At 41.8% G+C, this 26,343-nt stretch overlaps 5 protein-coding genes and 1 pseudogene across 9 annotated transcripts; 5 read left to right on the top strand and 1 right to left on the bottom strand.

Annotated features, from left to right (window-relative positions):
• Window positions 1-788: 788 nt before the first annotated feature.
• Window positions 789-5,678, bottom strand: angel1 (angel homolog 1 (Drosophila)). Of its 2 annotated transcripts, none has more exons than XM_042388701.1 (10): window positions 5,590-5,678; window positions 3,803-5,023; window positions 3,405-3,640; window positions 3,236-3,305; window positions 2,709-3,151; window positions 2,384-2,525; window positions 2,139-2,249; window positions 1,999-2,032; window positions 1,547-1,710; window positions 789-1,446 (listed from the first exon to the last, which is right to left on the bottom strand). In XM_042388701.1, the coding sequence occupies exons 1-10, from the start codon at window positions 5,654-5,656 to the stop codon at window positions 1,286-1,288; spliced, it is 2,649 nt and encodes an 882-aa protein (XP_042244635.1). In that variant the 5' UTR covers window positions 5,657-5,678; the 3' UTR covers window positions 789-1,285. The 2 variants fall into 2 exon arrangements, with proteins under 2 accessions (XP_042244635.1, XP_042244634.1); XM_042388700.1 differs by lacking the exon at window positions 5,590-5,678 and adding an exon at window positions 5,167-5,573.
• Window positions 5,679-6,115: 437 nt separating this feature from the next.
• On the top strand, window positions 6,116-10,268 carry LOC121881054 (leucine-rich repeat-containing protein 74A). 2 transcript variants are annotated; one of them, XM_042388702.1, is made up of 13 exons: window positions 6,116-6,224; window positions 6,507-6,682; window positions 6,774-6,881; window positions 7,000-7,093; window positions 7,373-7,422; window positions 7,509-7,590; window positions 7,688-7,773; window positions 7,848-8,042; window positions 8,129-8,224; window positions 8,414-8,557; window positions 8,776-8,880; window positions 9,128-9,213; window positions 9,565-10,268. In XM_042388702.1, the coding sequence occupies exons 1-13, from the start codon at window positions 6,116-6,118 to the stop codon at window positions 10,172-10,174; spliced, it is 1,941 nt and encodes a 646-aa protein (XP_042244636.1). In that variant the 3' UTR covers window positions 10,175-10,268. The 2 variants fall into 2 exon arrangements, with proteins under 2 accessions (XP_042244636.1, XP_042244637.1); XM_042388703.1 differs by lacking the exons at window positions 7,509-7,590; window positions 7,688-7,773.
• A 102-nt stretch (window positions 10,269-10,370) lies between these two features.
• On the top strand, window positions 10,371-12,447 carry LOC121881055 (olfactomedin-4-like). The gene is made up of 5 exons (XM_042388704.1): window positions 10,371-10,700; window positions 10,801-10,977; window positions 11,054-11,266; window positions 11,349-11,496; window positions 11,572-12,447. Exons 1-5 carry the CDS (start codon window positions 10,647-10,649, stop codon window positions 12,399-12,401), a joined length of 1,422 nt encoding a protein of 473 aa, XP_042244638.1. The 5' UTR covers window positions 10,371-10,646; the 3' UTR covers window positions 12,402-12,447.
• A 1,316-nt stretch (window positions 12,448-13,763) lies between these two features.
• On the top strand, window positions 13,764-15,521 carry LOC121881505 (olfactomedin-4-like). Its single transcript, XM_042389327.1, has 5 exons — window positions 13,764-13,820; window positions 13,919-14,086; window positions 14,190-14,402; window positions 14,499-14,640; window positions 14,728-15,521. The coding sequence occupies exons 1-5, from the start codon at window positions 13,764-13,766 to the stop codon at window positions 15,519-15,521; spliced, it is 1,374 nt and encodes a 457-aa protein (XP_042245261.1).
• A 1,425-nt stretch (window positions 15,522-16,946) lies between these two features.
• Window positions 16,947-19,207, top strand: LOC121913964 (annotated as a pseudogene).
• Window positions 19,208-19,951: 744 nt separating this feature from the next.
• rps6kl1 (ribosomal protein S6 kinase-like 1) lies at window positions 19,952-26,295 on the top strand. Of its 3 annotated transcripts, XM_042388444.1 has the most exons (13): window positions 19,952-20,048; window positions 20,133-20,243; window positions 20,797-20,913; window positions 21,126-21,299; window positions 21,660-21,784; window positions 22,102-22,194; window positions 22,290-22,337; window positions 22,812-22,944; window positions 23,120-24,520; window positions 24,604-24,693; window positions 24,887-24,969; window positions 25,077-25,172; window positions 25,323-26,295. In XM_042388444.1, exons 4-13 carry the CDS (start codon window positions 21,164-21,166, stop codon window positions 25,431-25,433), a joined length of 2,316 nt encoding a protein of 771 aa, XP_042244378.1. In that variant the 5' UTR covers window positions 19,952-20,048; window positions 20,133-20,243; window positions 20,797-20,913; window positions 21,126-21,163; the 3' UTR covers window positions 25,434-26,295. The 3 variants fall into 3 exon arrangements, with proteins under 3 accessions (XP_042244378.1, XP_042244377.1, XP_042244379.1); XM_042388443.1 differs by lacking the exon at window positions 20,133-20,243; XM_042388445.1 differs by lacking the exon at window positions 20,133-20,243 and having other exon boundaries at window positions 19,953-20,055.
• The last annotated feature ends 48 nt before the right edge of the window (window positions 26,296-26,343 follow it).

The following is a 26,343-nucleotide window of genomic DNA, read 5'->3' as shown; positions in this document are numbered from 1 at the left end:
TGGTGTCATTTGTGCAAGTGAGCTCCTTAGAATAAGTGTTTGTTAATGTTATGGCAGTTACCTTGGTGAATTATGAAGATAGAAGAGTCATGAGAAAGATAAACAAACTCCCTATCCTCCCTTCCAGTGGATTCCAGATGTCAAACACTTTGTCTACTAGTGTTTGTAAGATAGAAACAGAAGGCATGTCCTATTTGGAGAGAAACCTACTGACCCACTTCCTTTACTTGCATACATTCGATGCCACAGGGGGAATAAATGCACACAACCTGATTCCTTGATATATTAAAAGTTTATAACTTGCATCTGACTGTATTATATTGAAAACACATTAAAACAACTCACTGAAGGGCCCACTGACAATGGGTGACAGACATCCTACTGTTGGGAATCACCTTCGCAGACATTCTATAGCCCACACATAACACAAAGCTCTCTTACTAAGCCCATCATGCATGAACACTCAACTATCTAAATGAATTATTCATTCATGCATCAACCAGACACACGCACACACCCACACGCACGCAGAGACATCTTCTCCCTGACTGAGTGCCTAAGTGCAGTGGGATGGGAGGGGCAGAGAGCCAACATTCAGGTCACAATCTCAGCACAGGAGCAGGCGGGATACACGCAGGGAACCAGACACAAACTGCAGGCTTTAATGCTAACAGATGCACTTAACTTGCTACATCATGAATCCAGGAAAGAACTATAAATTACTTTTCAAAGCCCAGAGATATGATTTGTTCTTTCTGTAAGTAGCAAAATCACAACAGAGTCACAAATTAATGCAAAATATTTATTCAGTATATTTTTGAAAAAATAGAACTGACTCATAATCGGAGAAATGCAATTCTCATTTCAAAATTAGGTTTAAAATAAAATTAAAATGTGACAGAAGCTGTCAACAGCAAAATAAACAAGTGAGTGCATTATCGCACCACTAAGAGTCAATCCTCGACTTTAATACCATTACATCATCAATTATAAGATTTGTCATATCGTAGTCATAGTTCTGCACCATTTATCCGATGCAAACCATGTGGAACAGGGTTGAACATTGGCGCTTGTTATTTTCCTGGCTCTTTTGAACAAAAATGTGAACGTCCCATTTAGTTAGAAAACTATTATCCTCTGTTGCCAGGATTGAACCGCAAATAATGGTATCCATACTAACCAAAACAAAAACCAAATGTGTACAGAGCAAGAACCGAATCATTTGAACAGAAACATGCTTATCCTCTCACGTCCATCTCGTTCAGTTCACCCGCAGTCTTTTCTCTCATGCAGCGTTCAGGTCCAGCTGGAATTTGGCCAGAAGACTGAGATGGTCAGATGGGAATATGTGGTTGGGAAGGCCTTTCATTGACCATAAGACATCCTCTGATAGGAGGGAGAGACAACTAATCAACTTCAGACCTTTATTCACTAAGTCGCCACCAGCTAAGGAAAAGAAAGAGAAAAATCCCCACATTAGTTATTTACAGAAGCAAATGATTAATTCAGAGCTGTAAAATGTTAAACATACTGTCCCGTTTTTTACCTCTTTGATCAGAGGGTGAGATGCGTTTTGGGGAATAGAAGATGTAGTCGACAGTAGCTCCTACTTCAGAGTGCAGAGTCGTGACTTCTGAGTTACCAGAGCCTGGGAGAGTGTGTTTATAGACCGACTCCAGGTCTAACCGGTGACTGATGGTGTGTCCGAACCTGTGACACACAAACTCAATCACTGCTATCACATCTGATTTCCACTAACCTGCTTTTTTTCTCCACCTTTCTATATGCATTCCTGTATTGTACATAATAAGGTGACATGAATGATTAGACTGAGATAATAAAGAATTCCTATTTGTTAATTATAGTGTCTTTAACATGTATTGTTTATGGTCTCTCAGTTTGCTGCTGTGACACTGAATTACCATCGGATTCTATTCATCTGTGCATGCAATGTCTGACAATAAGAAGCAGAAACCTTCAAATGACATATCAACTGACCTTCTAACAAAAGGCTGGTTTCTCATTGAAGCATCTGCACACAATAACAAAGAAAATTCAGAGATTCCAACCATTTCTGTGTAGAAATCTGGTTCCATAAATAGGAGAAAAGCTGATGACTGTGTTGTGCTTTCTGCTACCTGGTGTGTTGTCAGTCACGCCTGGGATCTGCTGCAAGTCAGGCGGACGGACATATGCATCTGGACAGTAGCGCAGCCACAGCATGAAGTCATGGCTGTACTGACGAGTCCCTACACGAGACGAACAAATATTAAGACAGGAAGTGTGAGAGAGGAACTGAAACACAAATCTGAAATTTACACCTTGGATCAAGATTACAAAAATGACAGTATGTACAAAACATGCTCCAACTTCAAACACTGACCTAATACCTGACTCTGACTCTCATTCATCTCCTCGACTGTAGTGTACTGGCAGTTGTCACTGATTCCCAGACAGCTGGGCCACAGAGGAGCAAACAGTCTGTGGCAATTGGCCTTGTATGACAAATCCTCTTGACCTGATATCTGTTGGATATTGATAAATACATACATGGTTACAGAGGTCACTGCATCATTGCAGAAATCCTGAGCCAAATGTATCTATTTCAAACAAGTCCACACACAATCATGTGGGAGCAGCTAGATATTTTCCAGCTAACATGCCAGGTATTGATTATAGTCAGTTATCCTTTGTAGTGTCAGTCTCACCATCCATGCTGGTAGACCCTGGTAGTAGAGCTCACCGGTGGTGATGAACTGGTACAGAGGCATGTGGGGGACAGAGTTAAAGTCCCCACACAGTATAACATTACAATGTTCGCCTTTAGCCTTGCAGGACTTGACCACACGGTGGACTTCTGCCAGCATCATAGCTAACTGAGCCAGCTTTACATCACCCCTCCTGGGGTTGAAGAGCAGGTGCGTGTTGGCCACACAGAGAAGTGGACCCGTCACCTTGACCTGTGACCCCTGGGGGACCACTGGCCGAAGCAGCAAAACAATGCCCACATTGTGTCGGTTCAGGAGCTCCACGTCAGGCCTGAAGAACTCCAGCGGGATGACTGATACCTCAGAAAAGAGACTGCTTCGATAGCAAGTAGCACAGCCATCTGTCTTGGTGCCTGTACGCCGCTTGTACACACAGGTGTAGCCTGGGGCAACAACAGGAAGACAATTTATTTGATGTCTTTGTCATAACATCCTCCAACAGGACTGTTTTGTCTCAGATGACCTACCCATCTGAGTCAGGACTGGATACAGTTGTTCATGATAGTGGTTTTCCTGAACCTCTTGGAGACACAGAATCTACACAAAGCACACAAACAACTCATTAGTGGAATCCTAAAGATTAGAATTAATTTCTACATTTATAGTTTACTTTGAATCAGTCGTCATTTGACTCACATCTGGTGCCCATCTCTCAATTTCCTTTAAGAGAAGGCTGCAGCGGTAGCTCCAGTCCAGCACCTCCAGGGGGCAGTGTGTGTACAGATCCTGGTTGGCCTCCAGCAGGTCTTGAGCCAGGATGTTGTAGGACATGACAGTGAAGTCCATCGAGGCCTTTGTGGATGGGAAGGGTATCAGGGCAGGCCTTGCTTCAGTGGCACTCTCATCCATCTCCTCCCATACTCTCCACATTACTGGTTGGAAGACAAGCACACACAAACAAGTCTGTGCAAATTAACCACTGGATACTAAGCTACTGAAGAGTGTGGACGAATCTAACTACAGCAGAATTACTACAGTTGAGAAAAACAAAAATGAGCATGTAATGAAAGTAAAGGGAGATATCAGACTCTCACCTTCAAAGGGCATTGTCAGCTCAGCTGGAGGATAATAGCTCACGGCAGGAAATTGCCACAGCGGGCACTGCACTTCGTCTGCTAGGCCTGGTCCTGCAGGAAAGTGCCAGCCAGTTTGTGTATCGTGTTGCCCGCTAAATGTAAGGTTTTCAGTGTTTGCAAGAAGGGAGGTAAACACCAGGTCAGAACTAGGTGCCCCATCATTGTCAGCTAAATATTCATCCCAGCATTCAGTTACTTTGACTACAGTTTCAGCTTCAGGCACAAACTCTTCAGCCCCTGGTATCTGTATTTGTTCCTGTACTAAAGGGGTTGTTTCTTGTACACTGGGCTCAGCTGGGGTTACTGATTCTTCCAAGCTTTGTATCTGTATTTGTTCCTCCACTGGATAGATGGTGTACTGAACACTCTCCTCAGCTGGAGTTACTGGATAGGTGGCATATTGAACACTCTCCACAACTGGAGTTACTGGATAGGTGATGTATTGAACACTGTCCACAGTTGGACTTACTGGATAGGTGGTGTACTGAACGCTCTCCTCAGCTGGAGTTACTGGATAGGTGGTGTATTGAACACTCTCCTCAACTGAAGTTACTGGATAGGTGATGTATTGAACACTCTCTTCAGCTGGAGTTACTGGATAGGTGATGTATTGAACACTCTCCTCAGCTGGAGTTACTGACTCTTCAGTGCTTTGTATCTCTGTTTTTTCCTGCACTGGACAAGTTGTTGCCTGTATGCTGTCTTCTGTTTGCAGGGACTCTAATTGTGCCCCAAGTGCTAGCTCTGGACTAATGTCCTCACTTGCAACATTAGTTCCATCCTCTGTGTTTTGCTTATTATAGAACCTATCATGGTCTATTTCTGTGTCCTCTTTCTTAAGAGTTTCCACTTTGTCCTGTCGCTGTGCCTCTTGTATCTCTGTTTCTTCCAACTTCACTGCAGATTGCACCTGACTCATCTTTGCCTCATTCTTTGTTTCTCCCTGCAGGACAGCCATCAACTGTTCTTTGTCTGTGTCAGGCCTCGTATCGTCTTGCTTTACTGGACTTTGCTCTTTCATCCTTTCTTTCGTTTCTCCCTTCGACCCACTGCTTGGGCCGAGCTGCTGGCCCAGTGGGGTAGTCTGAGACTGGGTGAACCTCCTGCTTGTGACAGCACCAGCATCCCACACTGCCGTGCCATTAACCACTGCAGGAGGGAGACCCTTCTTTGAGGCATCTGCAAGACAAGCTTAGTGTAAGAGAACAGCAATGCATTTGTTGAAGGTTCAAACATACAGAGCTTTGTAGTTTCTGTCATTAACATTGCCAAAATAATGACAATAAGTGTGTGAATGCCACATATAAAAATATCTGACTGACTTGAACTGCACAGCAAAACATTCACACATGGTGACGTTCTGACGTCACGGGGGGGGCGTCCGCTCAATAACAGGTGCAAGCCAACCGACACTGCCATGAGCTGTAACTAGCAAAACAGCTGAACAAAACATAATTTGCTCTGCGCTCCCGTTTTCACCACAGAGAAAATAGCAGAAGCTCATACCGGAAAACGTGTCACATTGAGCTTGTGATGGAAAAACAAGTTGAAGTCACCAACATATCGCTGGCGCCAACACGTTATTACAAACTGCTCAGTCAGCGGCAAACTAAACGTCACGTTAGCAACCATTAGCTCCGGACAGCCGCCCAGTCAGGGGAGATGCACACATAGTTTTTATTCAACGAAGCCGGCAACGATACTTTCAAATACGGACACCTTTGCAATGTTGCTGGAAGATTTACCTGAGGGTCGACTGGACAGATACCGTGATAATGGGTAGAGCCCATAAAACAACAGGATGCCAATCATGCTGCCCTACTCAGATAAGCGCATGCGCGTTCTGAAGTTGGTGGTGTTTTTTTGGACGGTCAGGGGACACTACTAAAGTGTCTCTGGTGTTGTCTCCTTTGTGCATGTGTTTTGGCTTTTGAATATGACAATACTAAAAAAATCAAGTTCTAAGAAATAAGAAAAATATTAAATGTACAGTACTTGCTTTCCTGGCATGGTGCAGGGAACCTGTACTCCAAATGTTACCATTTATCAATTCTATATAATATGCTTGGATGTACTAAACACTAGAATGTAACCACACTAATGAATAAATTATCCCCAGCACTACACATGACATGCTACCTGAAAGGTAGAATTACCTGCTGGGCAGTAGAGGCATTTCATTTCACAGCACTAAGCTCACACAAACCAGACGCTGAATGAACAAACTAAAGACGTTTTCAAACAGAACATAGGCTCTAACAGCAGACAGCCATGTCGACACTGTCTTTTGAGTCCCTCTGTTTAAAAGATGATGATTGTCCATCTCTGACACTGTATCGAGGCTCTGAGGATGAGTTTGACACAGACTTGGAGTTGGATGGTAAGTAAATGAAATCATTCTTGGATTAATTCCTGCAGTTCTCAGGTTAAAAAAACAATATAATAAGTCATTTTTTAAATCTGATTGTAAAGCTGTAATTCATGTACACATACATACATATACATACTGTTAATTCATGATATTGATATAAAACCTTTCCCAGTTTCCAAAAGCAATGCAATTAAATGGCTTGTTTTGAGTGTTCCTATAAAAAATATGTTCATTACTTTATCTACAGGTAAGGGCTGATATAGTAGGACTCACATTCTTACTCATTTCCAGAAAAAGACGAGAGCAACAAGGAAATGTCTATAGCTGAAGTGTACCTGCAAGCCTGCAAGTTGGTGGGTGTGGTGCCAATCTCCTACTTCATACGAAACCTTGACTCTCCCACCATGACACTCAGCCACCATGGGCTGGGACCTTTGGGGTGCAAGGCACTAGCTATTGCTTTGGTGGTGAGTTTTGAAATGCAAGTATGTTATTGAATGTGACTTTTTAAAATAGAACATTTCGGATGAGCTCTTTGTGTGTTTGTATTGTGTTTAGAGTGATATGCATATCAACACACTGGAACTGGCAGACAATTACATTCAAGCTGAGGGAGCCAAATACCTTGTGGAGATGTTGAGGGCTAATTTCACCATTCAGCATCTGGTATGTAGCACTGCTAATTTACCACTAGAGGTAGCAAAAGTGCTTTTTAGGAGACAGTTTACTTGACTTTTACTGTGGAGGATTCTGCATACCTGCATTTCTCTGTTTTTTCTTTCAGGACTTGTCCAACAACCACCTGCAGTCTGCAGGAGCTGAGCATGTTGCTAAAATGTTGCTTGACAGCATTTCAGTAAAATCTATGAAACTTTCAGGTAATGTGCATATATATATTACAAAGCTGTACTGGCTGTAAGGTGATGTACTGATACCGAGGTAGACGGATACAGTTTCAAGAACCCACAGTCCATAATCAAAACAGCGAATCTCATGGCTCACGGTGCTTTTCCTGTGCTCTGACAAGGGGGAGGGGGAAAGACAAAAAAGACAGATTTTTCAACAATCAGTAAATTTAACAGCAGCAATAATAGGATTGCTATTATTTATTATCAAGCTTATTTTGTATATTCAAACAAGTACTATTTCTCCAACAGGAAATGGATTTACTGATGATGATGCTAAATATTTTGCAGATGCTTTATCGGTAAGTTATTGTTATGTTTTATATAATTATGTAATGGTTATTTGGTTATTTTTGCTATTTTTTGTTGCTAATATTTTTACATTTAGACCAATTCCAGAATAAAACAACTAGACCTGAGCCATAATGAGTTTTGTGGAAGAGGAGGAGAGCATTTGGGACAGCTGTTGGGTACGGTAAAAGTGTGGTGCCATACTAAGAAAAATGGCCACAGTAGTGGACACAAGATCCATTTCTTTTTCACTAATTTTACCTTCCATTTGTACAGCCAACAATGAAGGTCTAGAGGTACTGGATCTTAGTTGGAATCATCTTAGAATGAAAGGGGCTGTTGCTTTTTGTGCTGGATTAAAGGTATGGCTGATCATTGATCAATGACTTGCTAAACAACATTTGATCACCATGATCAACATCTTCTCCATATTTAGGTGAATATGATGTTAAAGCACCTTGACTTATCATGGAATGGTTTTGGGAATGAGGGTGCTCTGGCTATGGGAGAGGCCCTAAAATTCAACAACTCTCTGGTGCACCTCAACCTCAACAACAACCGCGTGACCAACGAGGGCATCGGCATGCTGTGCAAGGGTCTTGAGGCCAATGACACTCTCCGAGTTCTACTGGTGGGTAAATGAGGTTGCATTCAGCCAACAACAGACACATTGTGAGGTGATGTGTGAAGTAATGTTTGTGTCATACGTGCCTGTAGCTTGCTTACAACTCTTTAACGGTAGAGGGAGCACTGGCCCTGGTTAATGTGGTGAAGAACACACCTAAAACTGCCCTTGAGGAGATCAACATATGTGTGAGTGTAACACCATCATCGTCATGCCATTTGATCACAGTTGAAACCACTCATATTAGCTGTTAATAATTTCAACTTTGTGTTCATATTGATCAAGAAAAGATAGTATTATTTCATTTTTCATCATATCTTAACTATGAAATGAAGAAGACTGAATGTATCATTTTTTTTACCTTTTTATCTGAACAGAATGTGCTTGTAAATGAAAACTTTGTGCATCTGCTGGAGGTGACATGTCTGGAGCATCCCAGTCTGGATGTACAGTATGGAGGGGTGGGAGGATTTATCGCTAAGAAGCCACCAAAACGCATTGATCCGATGAAAGTCATCCAGGTCTGTTTGGTCACCTAATAAAAATAAATAGTCCTAAAAATTTGTAATGAACAGTTACATTCCACCACTTTACAGTTAATGAAAAATATAATCTCATATTCATGTGTAATGTTTAACAAGTATTTTCCTCACATTTAAATCAAATTACTGTGCAATTTATAATCATTCATAGTCTGGTTCTGTATTTATTTCACTATTGTCTCACAATGTTTTTGAAGGATTATCTGGATCAACGTAAACTACGCCTGTGGGATTTCTTTCGAAACATTGACAAAGATGGCACCATGCGAGTCCCTGTTGCTGACTTCAGGAAGGCAGTGCAGGTTTCCTGATGAATGAATGTTGATTCATTGAAGTGTCAGTGACATTTATAGGAAGCACAGCACTTATAAATTTCAGTGACAGAACACTATGAAATCACCCACAATGAGCTCTCTTTGAGTTGAATACTGAATCATTTAAAGCAAACTGTAAGAGACCAGAGATTCAATGATGCATTACATGCAAATTAGAAACGTTGTAATCTGACTCTGGCTGTTTCCTTCCTTTTGTTGTGTGAAAACTTGACAGCAATCAAGCATTCCTTTGGATCGATACCACATTGAGGAGCTGATTCAGAGACTTGATCGCGACAGGACAGGAATGGTAGACTACAGGTGAGCATGTGTCATACTGTATTTGATTATACTCACAGATGGGTGCTTCACAACGTGAGCTTGTGATGTGTTTTTTGTTGGGAAACATTTAGTAATGACGTTACTGTGCACTTTACAATTGTGGCTTCATGGCCGTTTGACTGATGACCATTGGAGTTGAACCAAGTGTGTTTTAGCTGTGAATTTGTCCAGCTTCTCACCTTGAATGATGCTTTCAAAAACAACGTCGTAAAATAGTGATGTTTATGTTTGGCACAGAGAGAGGCGTGTAATAAATTGGATGCAGTCTTACATTTTGGCTCCATAAAGCAGTCTAAGAGGTTCATAGGGTTATCTGATGTTTCTGTGCAGGGGACTGGCAGATACGAGGAAACAGATGATGAGGGATCACCGCCGCCAACTGCGGAAGGTTGAGTCCCGACAGAAGAAAGAAAAGCAAAAGAGTGACCGTATCCTCAAGACTTTCCAGAGCGCTGTGGAGGCAGTCACACCACGCAGCTCTATGGTCATATCTCCAGGAGGTGCCAAAGAGGACTCAAGTGGCCCACAGCACTTCTCTGCCACCCCTCTCAGTTCTTGGCATCACATCGTCATGTCCAACAGCAGTCGCTATTCTGTCTCTAACCTGAGCAATGAGCATGTCCACCTGCCCATGATAGGAGGCACCACGCCTTACCGTCCCACCAGTTCCCCAGCTATGCGCTCCTACTCCCAACCCAACCTGCTGGATGACTCCCCTCGCTCGGCCCCAGGCAAGTCCATCTCTGCACAGGGTGTACGCTCTGATCCAGAGATGGGCCATAGCAAGCTCAGCCCCACTGCTAACCACCTGACCAGGTCCAGGCCTGCACTTAATGCCAAGCAGCCAGAGGTTAAAGCCAAAACCAAGAAAGTGAAGAAAAAGAAAACTAAGAAACGTGTGGCGAAAGACTCAAAGACTCCTACACAAACTGTCAAGTGAACTGAATAATGTTATATAATATTTATGATTCTTTTGGTCGTTTGGACACCTTTAGCTACTTTGTTACACAGTTAATAAATAATGATTGAAGAGAGACAGTATCATTTGTATTATCTTGTTTCTAATTTTAAATAACTGTGCACATTATATTCAGAAATTCATTAATTCAGCAGGACATTCGTCTTTCAGTCAGTCATCGTTCATTCAGTGATTATCCACAGAGAAAAAACATTTTATAACACTTGGGAACTCTGTCAGATGGTAGATCCACCCATCATTTATTCTTTGAATTTTGGTGCACACCCAAACACTAGAGTTGTAACTTCTGTTTGCTGAAGATAACAGTAACTGTTATTTCTTGACATGTGCCTTGGCTATCAAGGACAGGTGGAACATCCTGCAAGATGTTGAAACAGGCTATATAAGCCCTGAAGGTCCAGCTATCAATCATAACCAATCTGACTGCACCAGAATGATCAGTGCTCTGTATTTCTTAGCACTGCTGAGCTCCACAGTGGCCTGGGGGGTATGTATGGCATGACTTAGATCATCTTATTCATCTTTATTCTTGAGGCTTTACCTACATTAGAGGTAAGCTGATCTCTCTTCATGTCATCCTTTCTCAGCGTGTAGGCCTGTGGAGTGAAAGGAGCGTGAGGAATGGGACAGGAGGTGGAAGTGGGGGGGGCAGGTGTACCTGTGATGCCTTCCTGCCCAGTTCTACCTTTCCTATAAAAGATCTGGTGGTGGTAGAGCAGACAGCTGGGGAGATCTCCCACAAACTGGAGCTGGAGATGGGCAAGGTATTCATGTGATGTTAAGTTACTTCAGACAAACCAAAAAGAATGTAAACTGATTTTTTTCTGTACTTGATTTCAGCTGGAAGCTTATGAGACAAAGCTGACATCATATGCAGAAAAGATTATAAAATTGACAGTGGAAATTGAAAAAATGGAGAATAACACCAATGCCTACAATGACGCCGACATAAACGATATGAAGGTAGAGATTAAACAAGTGGAGGCCTTGATTAAAGAGCTGCAGCTTTCAATTGAAGGCTCTACCACTATCTTCGAGTCTCTACGTGTACAGGTAAGTCCTGCAGAACTGCAGACTTGATGGCTTGTTGACTTGTGTTGATCAATTGGCAAACCGTGTCTATGTTTACTTTCAGATCACAGCCATGGTGGGGACCCTGACCGAGCTGGAGAAGACCTATGACAAGAACAAGGTTCTGGTGACGCGCCGGGAGTACATCAAGGTGCAGCTGCAACTGGAGGAGTGCGAGAGGCGCCACCAGGAGCTCTTCAACCCCAACATCGGTAAGCTAATCCACACTAAGTTAGTTCTACACCGTCTTTGGACTCATTTAACTAATTTTTCCTCTCTTTCTGCAGGGTCTTGTGCACACACAGGTATCATCAAGGTCAGCAAGCCCATTGTGAGTCAACTAAATGCCCATCTGAATTCTGACTACAAATATGGAGGCTGGGGGAAAGATTCAAAGCCTATTCCTGACAGAGAGTCCATGTACTGGTACTCTGGGTATACTAGTGGCTCCATTGTTGACATTAGGTTTTACACTAACTACAAGAATCTAATTTTGAGAAACCACTTCCAGCATCACAACTTACATAGCAGTTGGAGGGGCACAGGGAACAATTTCATCATCCGTGACAACATTCTGTATTATCAGATCAACAATCCGTTTGGGTTGGCCAAATTGAATTTCACCAGCATGAATTATGAGTCCAGGGTGATTCCTAGGGCTAGCGCCAGATTCTCCTACAGTAACTCCCCGAATCAGAACTTTGACTTTTCTGCTGATGAATCCGGTCTATGGGTGACCTATGCTACAGATGAGTCCAGTGGCCGGATGGTCATAGCTAAAATAAATGAGCAGGCTTTTGGGGTTGAGGAGGAGTGGCAGACTAGTATCTATAAACCAGGAGTGAGCAATGCCTTCATGGTGTGTGGTGTTCTGTATGCAGTCAAGACAGTTGATATCCTAACTGAAGAAATATTTTACAAGTTTGACACCAAAACCAAACAAGAGAGCTACGTCAGTATTCCCTTTGAGAGGTTCCAGGATAAGTATTCCAACCTGGACTACAATCCTACTGATCAGAAGCTCTACATGTACAATGATGGCTACTATGTTAATTACCATCTGTGGTTTAATCACACAACTAAAGCTACCGTGACACCATCATTTCTTCTGTCCTAATTTGATCTGTGATTTACTAAAGTTTCACATGTTATGAATGAAGCAATGATTGTGCCTCACTGTAGGCAAAACATGTATCTTTGTTCTGCTTGATTTGCTAATAAATGATCTCATGCATTTAAAAAATCTCAGGTGTCGTCTTGTGCAAATTCTCATGAATAGAGTGTATTATTTTTTAATTATTGCAAATGAGAGTATTGACTCAGCTGTAGATTTAGAGGGAGATACAGGTGCAATATTTGGACAAAGTCAAAGACCACCTACAAAACACTAATTTTCACTACCTTTTGGTCACATAGAAATCAAATTCTTTTCATTTAAAGGAAACCATGGCAGGGTTTTTATTCTATGTTCAGTTTTTTACATATTTCAATAGTTTCCATATCAATAGTTCAGTTTAACATTTCTTTGTTTATAACTGCCACACTTGAAAACTTTTCTCTTAACATTTTTATCTTCTCATTCATTGCTGCTGCTGAGGTGAAATCAAAAATAGAGAGACATACACTGCTCACCCGTTATCAGACTAAGCAAAGGTGCTGGAGCTAAAAATATCACACTGAATGAAAAGAACATCCCCACTCTCAGACCTGTGTAAGAATCTTTTCAATTAGCGAGCTTTCAGTCAGAAACCTCCTTCAAGATGTGGTGCATGAACCAATGACCGAAAGCTTGCTAATTAAAAAGATTCTTGCACAGATTTGAGTGTGCAGATGCTTTATTCATTCAATTTGCTGCTGAAGTGAAAAAGTGGTCCTGCATAATGTGATTCCCTTGGTGTTGAGTCAGCATTTGATTTTAAAAGTTGTTCCCTTGTGGCCCAATATGTCCTCCTTATGAACCGCACTGTTAAAAAGCACTGGCACATGCACAAGCTTACACAATGAACCCTGTGCATCAGGAAGCAATATGAAGATGCAATTTGATTCCTTCACTCAAAACACAATGACTACACAAATAAGTATACTCTATTACGACTGATTAATAATAATTAAAATTGGTTTGTTTGACTGAAATGAAAAGAATGTCATACAATGTGCCTGCCAGATTGTCTTCCTCCTGTCATAAAACACTTGCTAGACTGAGTGAACAGGCCATAAACATAACAAGGTGGTGTCAGAAATCACCACATATGTCATTTTTCTCATCCACACCCTATGTTCAGATCAAACCTGACGTCGCGGTAGAGTCCTGTTTGTGAGCAAACAAGGACTACTTGTGAATGAACATCTGTTCTTGTGTTGAGCTCAGATAAAAACTTTGGGAAGAGAGAGGGTGTCTATGATGATCTGATAATACTTGTCTTTAAAACACCTCTGACTGAGCCATCTAGGAGACACTTGAGAGTTAAACTGAGACACGATGGTGCAGATTCTGCTGCTTCTCCTACCAGCCCTCAGTCCTGCTTTGGCCTGGATGGTAGGTGACTCTTAATTTCTATTATTAAAAACATGGAGACGGATTGCTCATTATCACAATCCCTTTATGGTAGTAAATATTTTTGAAACATTTTTCAGCCAGTGGACGACTGGGAATCTGGCAGTGTGACTGCATCAATGGATGAGTCAGGTCAGTGTGTTTGTCATGTGTACCTGCCTGACACCACCTTCCCTGCCGACCGGGTAGAGCACATGCAACAAGTGAGCAAGGATCTGATCCTGGAAGTGGAAATTCAAATGAACAAGGTACAATAAGACCTATCAAGACTAAACCGTTCCACGGCATTCATACACTGTGATAGAAGATCGTCACATTGATCTGTGTATTTGTTTCACCCAACTCTTGTAGATGGTGAGCTATGAGGCTAAGTTGGATGTGTATTTGGAAGAACTGAAGAAGCTGACTTTCAGAGTGGCCATGCTGGAGAGTAGTCCTGACAGTTACATCAAACTGGACTTTGAGCTGCTCAGGATTGAGCTCAGAGAGTTTGAGGTTCTGGTGTCTCAGCTCAAAGACTCCCTCAACTCCTCCTCGCCCATGTTTGACAGTCTGTACACTGAGGTGAAAGAGACATTTTCCAAAAGTACTCGCATATAGCACGGTTTCCCTCATTGTCAGAACATTACATCTCAATTTAATTTATGTTTTTGATCCTAGATCCGCAACATGACCCTCATTGTGAACCAACTGGAGACTTATGACAAGAGCAACCTGGAAGTGATCCGCATTGAATTTGCCAAACTGCAGAAGAAGCTGAAGGAGTGCCAGAAGGAACAAGAGTTCATCAAGCCAGATATTGGTAAGTCAACTTGGCAGAGGACTGTGGATAAAAGTTTAAAAATCAGAGATTGCCAACCAATGTGGAACATTTTTCCTTTCTTTCCAGGCAACTGCAATCACACAGGAATCATGAGCATCAGCAAACCCATGGTTGTCCAACTGAACGCTCATTTGAATGCAGGTTTTCAGTATGGGGGCTGGGGAAAAGACTCCAAACCTGTTCGAGGCTATGAATCAATGTACTTCTATGGTGCATACAGCAGCCCCTCAGTGCATAACTTCTATTTGTACTCTAACTATGAAAACCTGATTCAAAGGTCTGCATTCAAACAGCATGACATACCAGGAGGGTGGAGAGGTACTGGTAACAATTACATTGTTCATGGTAACACCATTTATTACCAGATCAACACACCTTTCAGTATGACCAAACTCAATCTGACCAGCTCCAAGTATGACTACAGAGTGATCCCGGCCGCAAGCCAAAAGTTCTCATACAGTTACTCAGACAATCAGAACTTGGACTTTGCAGCTGATGAAACTGGATTGTGGGTAATATATGCCTCAGAGGAGAGCAAGGGTAAAATTGTCCTTGCTAAGATAGATGAGAAATCTTTCGGCATTGAGGATGAGTGGAACACCGGTGCATATAAGCAGTTGGCTGGGAATGCTTTCATGGCCTGTGGAGTCATGTACCTCACCAGGTCCGTGGATGTGAACACAGAGGAGATCTACTATGCGTTCAACACCAAGACCAGGGAGGAGAAGCATCTCAGCATCCACTTTCAGAAGTTCCAGGATAAATACTCCAACCTGGACTACAATCCCACAGATCAGAAGCTCTACATGTACAACAATGGCTACTATGTGTCCTATAATGTGAGGTTTAACAAAGAATGATGCGTTCTCTTTGTGATCTACTGTATTGCAATTGATACGATTGATCTGTATTTACTTTCTTTGTCAGTGCAGCTCTATAAAGCAAAGTACTGTACTTTTCCTCAATAAAATCAAACTGAAGCATGAAGCTGGCCTTGACTTCTTATGTATAAGAATACAACCACAACAATACTGGTGCATACTGAGTGAAAAAATGTTTAGAAATCAGCTCCAGATAATAAAGGTATAAACTACTAAAAGTAAGATCCAGTATGTGTTAAAATTCAATATGGCAAGTTGTTACTATAAGAAATATGTAACTAAATAAATACAGAATTCAGCACTAGTCATTCTCTATTTCAAATTACTCTAAAGCAGCAATGTGCTATGAAAGTTTAGATAAATAGCATGATTAATTGTTGTATCTGCAGCCTTTAATAGTGAAAACAGACTAACATTTCTGCACTTCTGTTTCTTCATCGAAATAAAAAATGGACAAAGACATAAGGAAAATACACATATAGACTTTTACATCTATTGAATAATGGATCCAAGTATGTGAATTTCCACCATGGATGTATTAAAGTTGATAATTTTCACAGCCAGTGGCCACATCTATATACTATACACACGACAAAGGCAGACAGATATACTGTATGTTAAAGATACATTACATCAATTTTCTAAGGTGGAAGTACTGCACCAAAGCAGCATAATCAGTCCCTGAATCTTTCACTGATAACACAAGTGACAATCAATATGAACTCACTTTAAAGGTATTGCAGTCTGCTGCTTGTACTGCAGAGTTAAAAGGAAACTTGGACAGAAGAGGAAATTACTCATATTAATGTGTACAATTCTAATACTGAAGGACAGGATGATTTCAAAATAGGTTGCCCTCTTACAAATCATATTACATTTTCAGTCTTTCTCCACAGTGTAATGAAAGCTTAAGATTAATATTGAACCAGTTAGCCAATAGTCCAAGCTAACTGAAATTAAAAAAAAAAAATCGAGCCTGGAGAAAGTTGCTGGCACATCTGTATTTTTCTCTTGAGTTGATGTATGTTCATTTAGGAAACTCATAAAGTTTGGTTGTATTGTGTTCGGTCACTGTCAATAGTTTTTAAGATTGAAGTCATCTCAGGCCACATTTTGGCACTCAGCATAATAAAAGTGGGTGAGGCCCTCCTCCTAATGTTGTGCTGCATGAGAACTGTATATGAGATAAAGTAGGAGTACTTCTAGGAGAGAAAAACACAAGCATAAATCATGAAATTGCAATAATGCCAGAATAGTGTGTACAATATGCACACCTGCATTGATCTCAAGGATGCTAATAAAAATGCTACGACTTGGAGTGATGTAACATGCTAGATTGATACATGGTGTGAAACCCTGCAGACAAGAGTAGCAATCATATCAGACAAACTATTGGCAGACACAATGCCCTTGGCTGTACTGCTGCTCTTTAATATACTGAGCCCTGCATTGGCATGGCTTGTAAGTCTGAAAGATATTCATTATCTCTTATTGAAGTTAATCCTGTGTAATATCGAAATAAAATAACTGAGTTTGCTTACAGCCGATGGAGGACTGGGAGTCAGGAAATGTGACCACATCTGGTGGAGGACTGGAGTGTATTTGCAGTGTGTTCCTGCCCGACAGCACATTCCCTGCTGACCGAGTGCAACACATGCAGACCTGAGGCTGGAGGTGGAGATCCAGATAAACAAAGTAAATATGAAACACAGAATCCTCTATGGTTTGATTTTGTTTGGAATTTTGGAATAAGTGATGTAAAGCCACATTTAGAGGACAAGCTTCTAGTCATCAGAAAATAATCTACACACAGTACCAGTACCACTGGTTACCTTAATGAGGGGTTTATAAAAATGTATATATATATATATAGTTATACTATATTATCATATATATATATCATATGTATAACATAAGAACAACTTTTAGGTTGCCAAGTTTGTGAAATATTCTGCTGATTGATTAGATCATATGGCCATTTTTCTTGTAGGAGGGAGGATCTTGACCAACATATTTACAAGTAGGATATTTATGGATTACTAACATTTATAACTGCATCAACACCAGCCAAAATCCAAAATTTTCACAATCTGGCAACCTAAAACTTGTTCTTATTAATGGCTTGTGACTGATATATAAAGCATTAGTTCATGATTTATTAACCATTAATGAAGCCATTAGTAAAAACTTGTCTTATAAAATGTTACAAAAAAGTGAGCAGTAACTAGAGAGCCAGTAATAATGACTTAAGTAATAATTAATGAAATTATGTTATCTGTGCAATATTTATTTCAGCATCATTTTCACTGCCATGCTCTCCTGTATATACAACTAAAAATTGTACCTATATATAAATACTGTATATATATATTTGGCCAACAAAGTTACTCTGATTCTGTTTTATTATTTCCTGTTAAGCCAAATAATTATTAATTGTGTACTACTGTATACACCATGTAATTTATTGCTGTGGCCAGTTCTGTTCAAAGGAGTTTCAAAACATGCCTAAGAACCATTCACTACCACAGATCAAGAATACACTTGTGTTAATCTCGTTCTGTGGTTATGTTGTCAACGATAAGATAAATTGTTAAAATGCAACTGTGTGGTAATAATTGCCTCAAAGTATGTAAATTGATGAGTCTGTGTCTTGCAGCTTGTCCACTACGGAGGGAAACTGGATATTTTCCTGGGAGAACTGAAGGATCTGACTTTCAGAGTGGTCATGCTGGAGAGCAGTCCTGACAATTACATCAAACTGGACTTTGAGCTGCTCAGGATTGAGCTCAGAGAGTTTGAAGTTCTGGTGTCTCAGCTCAAAGATTCACTCAACTCATCCAAATCAGAGATTGACAGCCAATGTCAACATTTTTATTTTCTTCCAGTCAACTGCAACCACACAGGAATCATGAGCATCAGCAAGCCAAATGCTCATTTGAATCCAGCATACCCATATGGGGGTCGGGGAAAAGACTCCAAACCTACACGAGGCTCTGAATTATTGTACTGGTATGGTGCATACAGCAGCCCCTCAGTGTATGAATTCTTCCTGTACTCTAATTATGACAAGCTTATTCAGAGGTCCTCCTTCACACACCGTGCTCTACCACAGAGGGTATGAAGGCACTGGTAATAATTAAGTTGTTCATGGAAACGCCATATATTACCAGTCTGCAAACCCATTCAGAATGTCCAAAATGAATCTGACCTCCTCTGTTTAAAGTCACAGACAACTTGCAAAAGCTAGCGAAAGATTCACCTACACTTATTCACCAAACCAGTTCCTGGACTTTTCCACTGATGAGAAAGGATTGTGGGTAATGTATGCCACAGAGGAGGCCATGGGTAAAATCGCCATTGCTAAGATAGATGAGAAATCATTTGGTACTGAGGATGAATGGACCACTATTGCGTTCAAGCCTCTAGTAGGAAATGCTTTCATGGTGTGTGGAGTTATGTATGCGACCAGGCCAGCAGATGTGAACACAGAGGAGATCCACTACTCATATAACACTAAGACCTGGGAGGAGAAACACTTGAGTATTCCTCTTCAGAAATTCCAGGAAAACTTTGTGAACTTGCACTACAATCCCACTGATCAGAGACTGTACATGTACAACAATGGTTACTATGTGTCCTACAATGTGAGGTTTAACAAAGAATGACGCCTCTTGTTCTTGATCTGCTGTGTTGTGATTGATACAAAGGATCTTTACTTTCTTCACTCATTTATCTGACAGTCTGAAATCTATGCGTGGCATAGAAACACTAGAATACACTTTGAGAACATTTGAGAATGGGCATATATACAGTAATCCTGTGACTTGTGCATTTCTGTGATACATCAGACCCCCTCCATTTGGCTTTTTGGATAAGGTTGCAACATCTGATACATCTTAGCCCCCCCCCCCCTCTTTTCCTCTCTTGCTCTCCATGGACCAAGCTGGAGCTTGCACCCCCCTCTGTAAACTGGCCCTCCCTTGGGGGGGAGTGACTCTCCTTTGTGCTGTGGTAGGAGCCTGGCTCCATCTGGTACTGAGCAACCAGACCCAGCAGATTATGTATTCTGGGCAGGGTGATCCCTGCATTCATAGTGGATTGCAGTCATCAAAGAAATACAATCAATAGAGTAATTATACAAACACATGGGATTTGTCATACGCTTCATACAGTTAAAGCTAAAAGCACAAACACAATCCAATTTAGAAGTAAAAGTCAGGGTTGAAAATGGCTCTCAGTCTGCGCACAAAAACAGCACTGTCTCTTTAAATCAGCCAGCATCTGTTAGGCGTGGGGGGGTGGGGGGTGGGGGGGCTGTGTACAAATTGTGAAATGGTACCCTAAAGTGACATCACGTTCAGCCAATCGGCAGCCTCGCCTGAGCTCTCTCCTCCTCCGCTACTCTTGGGATGAGTGTGTCCAAGCTGCTGGAGACACGGGTTGCTGCTGCTGCTGATGCTGCTGCTGCTGGGGCGGAGGGTCCTGGAGATGCTCGCCTCACATCAGGTACAATGTGTGTGCACGTACGCCTGTTTTCTCTGCTGTGCATTTATTTTTCTATGGTGTCGTTAATCCATGTGGCTATGGCAGGGCGCACACTCGAGGAGATGAGGGATGATAATGGAGGAGACTGAAGATGGCTTTGTGTGTTTCATAACACTCCTTAGATGATGTCGCCTCCATGACTGTAACCAGGATGGGGTGTGTATGTGTGTGATGATTGTGTTTCAGTCTTTGGCTGAATTTGGAGAAAAAGATAACTATGTTTTACATGAATTGGAGGTTTCAGGTCAGCATTAGCATTCACTATTTGATTGATAATTAGTTTGCATAATGTCACAGCTTTATCGCATAATTCCAGTGATTTTAAATATTGACAGCAAATTTATTTATTTGACCCTTCATCCAATCCTTGTCATGTGATTTGTGTAAGTGTGTGGCAGGATGTCTGTGTGTACTGTAGGCTCGTGTAGCAAACATAGACACATGTTTTTGTAGTATAGATTATTGGAGTAATACAGTATGATTTGGGTCTACACCTTTCCCAGTGACATGATAGCTTTGCGTCATGCTGTATGCATAAATCATATAATTAAACAGAGACAATATGACGTCTCATTGCTCTGAGTCATCTCTATGTCATCTTAGACGTTTGCAGCTATGCTTCTTTCCATTCATCAGAAATAGTATGCAAGAGCTTGTACTCACTTCCTGTGCTGGTCTAAAGGTTAACTCTTTGTTTCCATTGGCTCAGACCATCATGTTCTTCCATAAAGACCTGAGCCTTGGAGTCACTGGGGGCAGACACACACCGAGCCCAGTGACAACACACAGAGATGTATACTGCTGTTGATAAGAAAAGGGAGCAAAGGTGAGTCCCAAGCTAAACAGCAACACTATATGGTTATGAACAGCCTTTTATAACGTAGAGCTGAACAGAAACAGAAACATTCACATAACAGTTTAAGATTTAGTTTCTGTTTCTAATTTAATGAAACAGGTTGTTCATACCGACTATCTGCCATGTCTGAATGTAGAAGTGCTGGATCAGCGTTCATTTCTAATTTTCTTATGCTGTATAAGGCCCATCTGGACCTTGACAGGTCCGAAACAAGGCAGCGATGGCAAAGAGAGATTACCTGGTGGAGGCAGCCAAGCAGATCCGTATGGCACTGGACAGTGAGGTCAATGAGGACTATGAGGCAGCTTTCAGTTACTACAAGAATGGGGTGGATTTACTGCTGAATGGGGTTCAGTGTAAGTAGACAACATTTGGTCTTGCATGTCATTATAGTATAAAACCAGGGTTATATGATACAGTGAACGGAGAGTTATTTAAAGAAGTGTGTCAGCAGCACACACGGCAAGACATGTGATAGGAACATGTGGAACAAAACAAAAAGAGGAAGTCACAAACCAAGAGTTAAACAGATTTCCTTGCTGGTCAGGCATTTCCTCCACTGTGTAAATAGTCAGTTGTGTTACCAATCTTTATCATAGATTAAAGGCCAGCAGGCTTAGTCAGGACTTTTAGATTTATTCTATTCACACAGCTATAGTGGTTACGAGTATTATCCTTTCTTTACTGGTATCTGAGAGAGTTTAACTGTCTGACAGTGGACCCAAACAAGGATCGCCGGGAGGCTGTGAAGAGGAAGACAACCCAGTATCTGAAGAGAGCTGAAGAAATCTTCATAACACATCTCCAGGACAACCTAGGGAAGGGGAGCTCTCACTTAGGGGTAAGACCACAATCCTTTAACACTTAGAAAAAGCTCATCTCATTGACTACTTTAAAGGGTCTCTCATTTGCTCTAAATGTATGGCAAGAATAATTGAAGTCAAGGGTTGAGGCATTTTTAGAGTCAGTGGGTGAGTCACAATAAAATTTCTGCATTCCTGCACAAAAAGCACTTTCTGCATTATTTCCCCTAGATTAAACATTTAGTTTATGTCCGTGGTGTGACATGTTTCTACTGGACAAGTCTTGTTCATCTCAAATACTGTTTGGAAAAAAGGCTTTGTTGTAGCTAATATCTTCTTTGGCTTTTATCACCAGGGTTACAGCAGTCTGAGATTCCGTCCAATCAGACACTTGAGTTCACCCGTAGAAGATCTTGAGATGTGTAAGGTGATGGGAGTGACTGATAAGGTAAGACAGACTTTTTCGCACACTAACACTTGTGTTTTAACATCAGGGTTGATTTTGTGTTTTGGCACTGAAAATGTTATTTTTTTATTCTATAGGTCCTGATTGTCCAAAGTATGGTCAATAAGGAGACATTTGTTGTAAAGGTGAGTATTTAGTAGTACTGGCTCACAGAGGGTACAAAATGGATGGGCTTTGCTCTATATATATATAACAGATAGAAACAAATACAGATTCACTGGCCAATATCCATCCAGTGCGTGGAGATGTTTTGGGGGCAGTCGTCTGGCAGCAAGCCAGTCCTTGTATTGTGTGGCAGGCCAGTCGATGGGGGCTCCCTCCATCCTGTCTCCCTGAGTATCACTCAGCATTGATCTGCCTGATAGCTTTCACCCTTTTAGCCAGTGTGACTGCACCTCAAATTTCAGTGATGAGTGAGAAATGGTAACGGAGAGGAACAAATCTCTAAATAGGCAATCCAAGCAATAGTTCATCACTTTTTTTTTTAACCAACCATGTCCGTATTAATACATTTTTGTATCAATTAATGCATTTTGCTCTTTCTTAAAACAAATTGCATGTTTCCCCCTCTAAAAATATCAATCATTATGTGTTTGCAGAGTCTGGTCAAGTCCAGCTGGGAGAGCAGAGATCAGCCAACTATCATTCCTCAGGGGGTGCCATACATGGTGAAGCTGCTTAGGTATTATGTCAGCGAGGATACTGTGTACCTGCATCTTGAGCATGTCAAAGGTGAGCTGTTAACAACTGCTCTCAATACTGCAAGGACAATATTGGAAGGATTTTGAAGCTTGTAGAGCATCTTGAGATCTTTGTAGATAGTTGTATTGCTGCACTGTAGCATTAAGAACTTTAATGCATTATTCCTCCTATTCCTGATCTAGTTTTTCTACCCCACTTGTCCTAGGTGGGAGGCTCTTCTCCAAGCTGCACAAGCTGAGGAACGAGAAGGCCAAGGAACACCCAGAGTGCTTCACTTCTGGCCAGCACAGCATCAAGCTGAAGACCAGCTACACCTCACCCACAATCAGCACAGACTACCAGCACAATAGAGGGGGCACAGGAATCATTCCAGAGAAATTAAGCGATGAGAGCCCAGATACAGACTTTACAACCTCATGGGATGAAACTCAGCAGCGGCTGGAGAGCTGTGGGACTCACTCCTATATCGAGGAGACAGGCTGTCTGCAGAACACACGCTCCGCAGCATCATTTTATACCAAGCTTGATCGACTAACTCTGCTTTCTGGCCAGACGAGGACACAGATCAGCACTCGCATCCATCCACCAGCTCCTAGTTTATGTTTGCACACCACCGAAACTCAGGAAAAGCCTGCTCTTCCTCTCTCTTGTGCTCGTGTCAGTCAAGCTCTTGATGTCATGTCAGAACTCCATGAACAGAAAGCTGGAATGGGCCTGATAGAGTGCAGCTCTGATTTCGAGGTGGCCTGGAAAGCTGCGGATTCAGCACACAACTGTGAGAGAGTAAACCCCTATGCAGTGACTGACAGTGATTTACATGGCACATTAGGACAAACTGCAACTGCACCTCATACAAGTCAGACCTCATTTAAAAAAGCAGGGTCACCAAACAGTGAAAATAATGGGTTGAGTTCCTCCCCTGCCATTTTGCATCTTCCTCTCCATTGCCAAACCCAGATCCGTGGCAGGGCATCATGGGATGTCAATGGTTCTCACCAAGGATCTGTTTTAAGTGGAAACTCTGCAGATGTGGTTACAGACAGCAAAGAAGCAAAGCAGGACAGCAGCAGCCCTACCACAGAGGAAAGAAATGGAATGGTGGTCATCAGGAGCACAGACAGAGCAGTATTTTCTGACCATACAGACACAAAGATCACCTCAGAAAGTCCCTGGCTGTCAGCGGTGAAATACAAAGGGGAAACGCACTGTAGTGAGGCAAGAGAGGGTGTAAAGGAAGCCTGTGAATTGCTGAGTCCCGGAGAGAAGGTGGCACCCGCAAAAGAGGGATCACTTCCTAGCTGGTACTCCTCTGGTTCTCTTGGAGCCCCACCCCACAGTAGGAGAGAGGATGCTTTCCTAAAATCAGAGGGACTGGAGGGGCAGGAGGAAGACCAGATCATCGAGGTGGATGGCTGGTGCCACCTACCTAAGATCCCTGTCAAATCCTCCACACCCACAGATAAGACAATGCAGACATGCTGGGGGCTTCCTGAAGCAGAGGTGCGTGTCTGGGGGGCACAGATCCTGCTGGCCCTGGAGAGTCTGCATCAGCAGGGCATCCTGTGTCGAGATCTCAACCCCAGAAACATTCTGCTCACCAGCAATGGTGAGTTTAACAGATAACTGCAAAACAATGCATGAGGAAAAATGCAAAACTTTTGATTTTGAACCATCATGATTTTTTCACAGGAAAGGTGTGTTTGACATTTTTCGGGCAGTGGAGTGAGGTTCAGTCAGAGATTTGCTCCAAAGCCATGGACCAGATGTACTGTGCTCCAGGTAAAACTATCTAGCAAGCTGACCCCAGTGGTTGTTCCCTGGTGTAAACTGCCACCTAGTGGCAAGATGCAGTTTGTCCACTTTATTCTACATTAGAGTAATGAAATGGAAATGTAAAAGACATTTATAATAACAACAAATATTGCAGAAATGTTTTGCATTAATACAAATTAATTTCATTGTCTGTCAACAGAAATCGGAGGTGTGTGTAGGATCACAGAAGCTTGTGATTGGTGGAGTCTTGGGGCTTTGCTGTTTGAACTTCTAACAGGAATGGTAAGTGAACACTCTACAAGCATGTTCAGTCTTACAGTCTGCACCCTTCCTGCAAACTGTGCTATTGGGTTATGGCTTCTCATACACTCTGCTCACTGTGCCTCCAGCCTCTGTGGCAGCTCCACCCAGCAGGAATCCACTCCCACACCCAGCTGCTCATCCCCGACCACCTGAGCACTGCAGCTGCATCCCTGCTCACTGAGGTCAGGTTTAAGGCTCGAAACACATACAAAGCTTCTTTTCCAGATATTATGCTCATTGACCAAAAAACTGCTTAACAAACACAGTGACACAAGATATGATTTATCTATCATCTATCTTTCTAAACTCTCATCAATCATTCTACTCCACAGCTGCTTCAGTTTGATGCTGGCTATCGTCTGGGCTCTGGAGGTGGAGGTGTGAGTGACATCAAATGTCATCCCTTCTTCAGCAGTGTTTCCTGGAAAGCGCTGAGCTGTTAGCAGGTGTAGCTGTTACACCTTTGATCCCGTCATGCTGCACTGGAATTGAAGATGTGCAATCTCCTGAATCCAAGCATCCTAAGTGTGGCCAAAATGGATGCAGCACCAGAACCCCGTTTCCTTTGCATTTTGTGCTTCCCAAAGAAAAATGACAATAAAAACTGAAACAAGAACAAAACTGATGAGCCATGTCCCTTCCAAAACATGAGACACATGGAGTTGTTACTTTAATGTCAACATATCAGGAGACTCTTGACTCCTGATATGGGAACTTAAGGTACATTTGATGCAATTTTGGTAGCTACATTTTAATACTTTATATCCATGCATATAAACTGACGCCACCTAAAGTCTGACAGTGTTTTGGACTGTCTGCTTTCAAATGAAGGCAATAAATGAATCCCTCTGTATATCCCTGACATTTTACTCACTTGTTTCAGCCAGGGTCATGATAATTGATCAATAGGCCAGTGTGTATGTTCCCAAAGAGGACTAGTGACTCAAAGACAATTCTAATTTTATTGCTGTAGACGTGAGACATAACCTTATACCTCAAATGAGTCACAATCTTGGGCAGGCAGCACCGAGCAAATATTATAAAGAGTATTGCACTAATAGAGAAATTAGTTTGTGGTGATATGATACACATTTTCTGGCCACTAACTTTTTGGTCAGTTGTTTCAAAATGTTTTGAAAGGCTTGATCCAGTTCATTTTGACTAGTTTAGTCTTGGCTTTCTATCTATATCTTAAGGAGATAAACATGACATGAAATGTTATGTAGCAGTACAACCTTTTCATCTTCAATTTATATTCCATAAAACACTTATATACAGACATATGATCTGTGGATTGTTATTGGATGAATGGCCTGTTAAACAATCTGTCCTGTGTCTATTCTTGACCATTTA

The sequence above is a fragment of the Thunnus maccoyii genome, chromosome 16, assembly GCF_910596095.1.
Source record: "Thunnus maccoyii chromosome 16, fThuMac1.1, whole genome shotgun sequence".
In the NCBI taxonomy this organism is placed as follows: Eukaryota; Metazoa; Chordata; class Actinopteri; order Scombriformes; family Scombridae; genus Thunnus; species Thunnus maccoyii.
This window is presented reverse-complemented; position numbering and strand designations above follow the sequence as displayed.

Excerpts from the sequence above, each read along its gene's own strand:
- angel1 (XM_042388700.1), bottom strand. The coding sequence starts at position 5,263 with ATGGCAGTGTCGGTTGGCTTGCACCTGTTATTGAGCGGACGCCCCCCC. Across the intron at positions 3,641-3,802 it reads GCTGACAATGCCCTTTGAAG|TAATGTGGAGAGTATGGGAG; the intron begins GTGAGAGTCTGA and ends TCTTCCAACCAG. Across the intron at positions 3,306-3,404 it reads TTGAGAGATGGGCACCAGAT|ATTCTGTGTCTCCAAGAGGT; the intron begins GTGAGTCAAATG and ends TGCTTTGTGTAG.
- LOC121881054 (XM_042388702.1), top strand. The coding sequence starts at position 6,116 with ATGTCGACACTGTCTTTTGAGTCCCTCTGTTTAAAAGATGATGATTGT. Across the intron at positions 6,225-6,506 it reads CACAGACTTGGAGTTGGATG|AAAAAGACGAGAGCAACAAG; the intron begins GTAAGTAAATGA and ends ACTCATTTCCAG. Across the intron at positions 8,225-8,413 it reads TTGAGGAGATCAACATATGT|AATGTGCTTGTAAATGAAAA; the intron begins GTGAGTGTAACA and ends TTATCTGAACAG.
- LOC121881055 (XM_042388704.1), top strand. The coding sequence starts at position 10,647 with ATGATCAGTGCTCTGTATTTCTTAGCACTGCTGAGCTCCACAGTGGCC. Across the intron at positions 10,701-10,800 it reads GCTCCACAGTGGCCTGGGGG|CGTGTAGGCCTGTGGAGTGA; the intron begins GTATGTATGGCA and ends ATCCTTTCTCAG. Across the intron at positions 10,978-11,053 it reads TGGAGCTGGAGATGGGCAAG|CTGGAAGCTTATGAGACAAA; the intron begins GTATTCATGTGA and ends ACTTGATTTCAG.
- LOC121881505 (XM_042389327.1), top strand. The coding sequence starts at position 13,764 with ATGGTGCAGATTCTGCTGCTTCTCCTACCAGCCCTCAGTCCTGCTTTG. Across the intron at positions 13,821-13,918 it reads GTCCTGCTTTGGCCTGGATG|CCAGTGGACGACTGGGAATC; the intron begins GTAGGTGACTCT and ends AACATTTTTCAG. Across the intron at positions 14,641-14,727 it reads GTTCATCAAGCCAGATATTG|GCAACTGCAATCACACAGGA; the intron begins GTAAGTCAACTT and ends CTTTCTTTCCAG.
- rps6kl1 (XM_042388443.1), top strand. The coding sequence starts at position 21,164 with ATGGCAAAGAGAGATTACCTGGTGGAGGCAGCCAAGCAGATCCGTATG. Across the intron at positions 22,338-22,811 it reads AGGAGACATTTGTTGTAAAG|AGTCTGGTCAAGTCCAGCTG; the intron begins GTGAGTATTTAG and ends ATGTGTTTGCAG. Across the intron at positions 25,173-25,322 it reads CTGCATCCCTGCTCACTGAG|CTGCTTCAGTTTGATGCTGG; the intron begins GTCAGGTTTAAG and ends TCTACTCCACAG.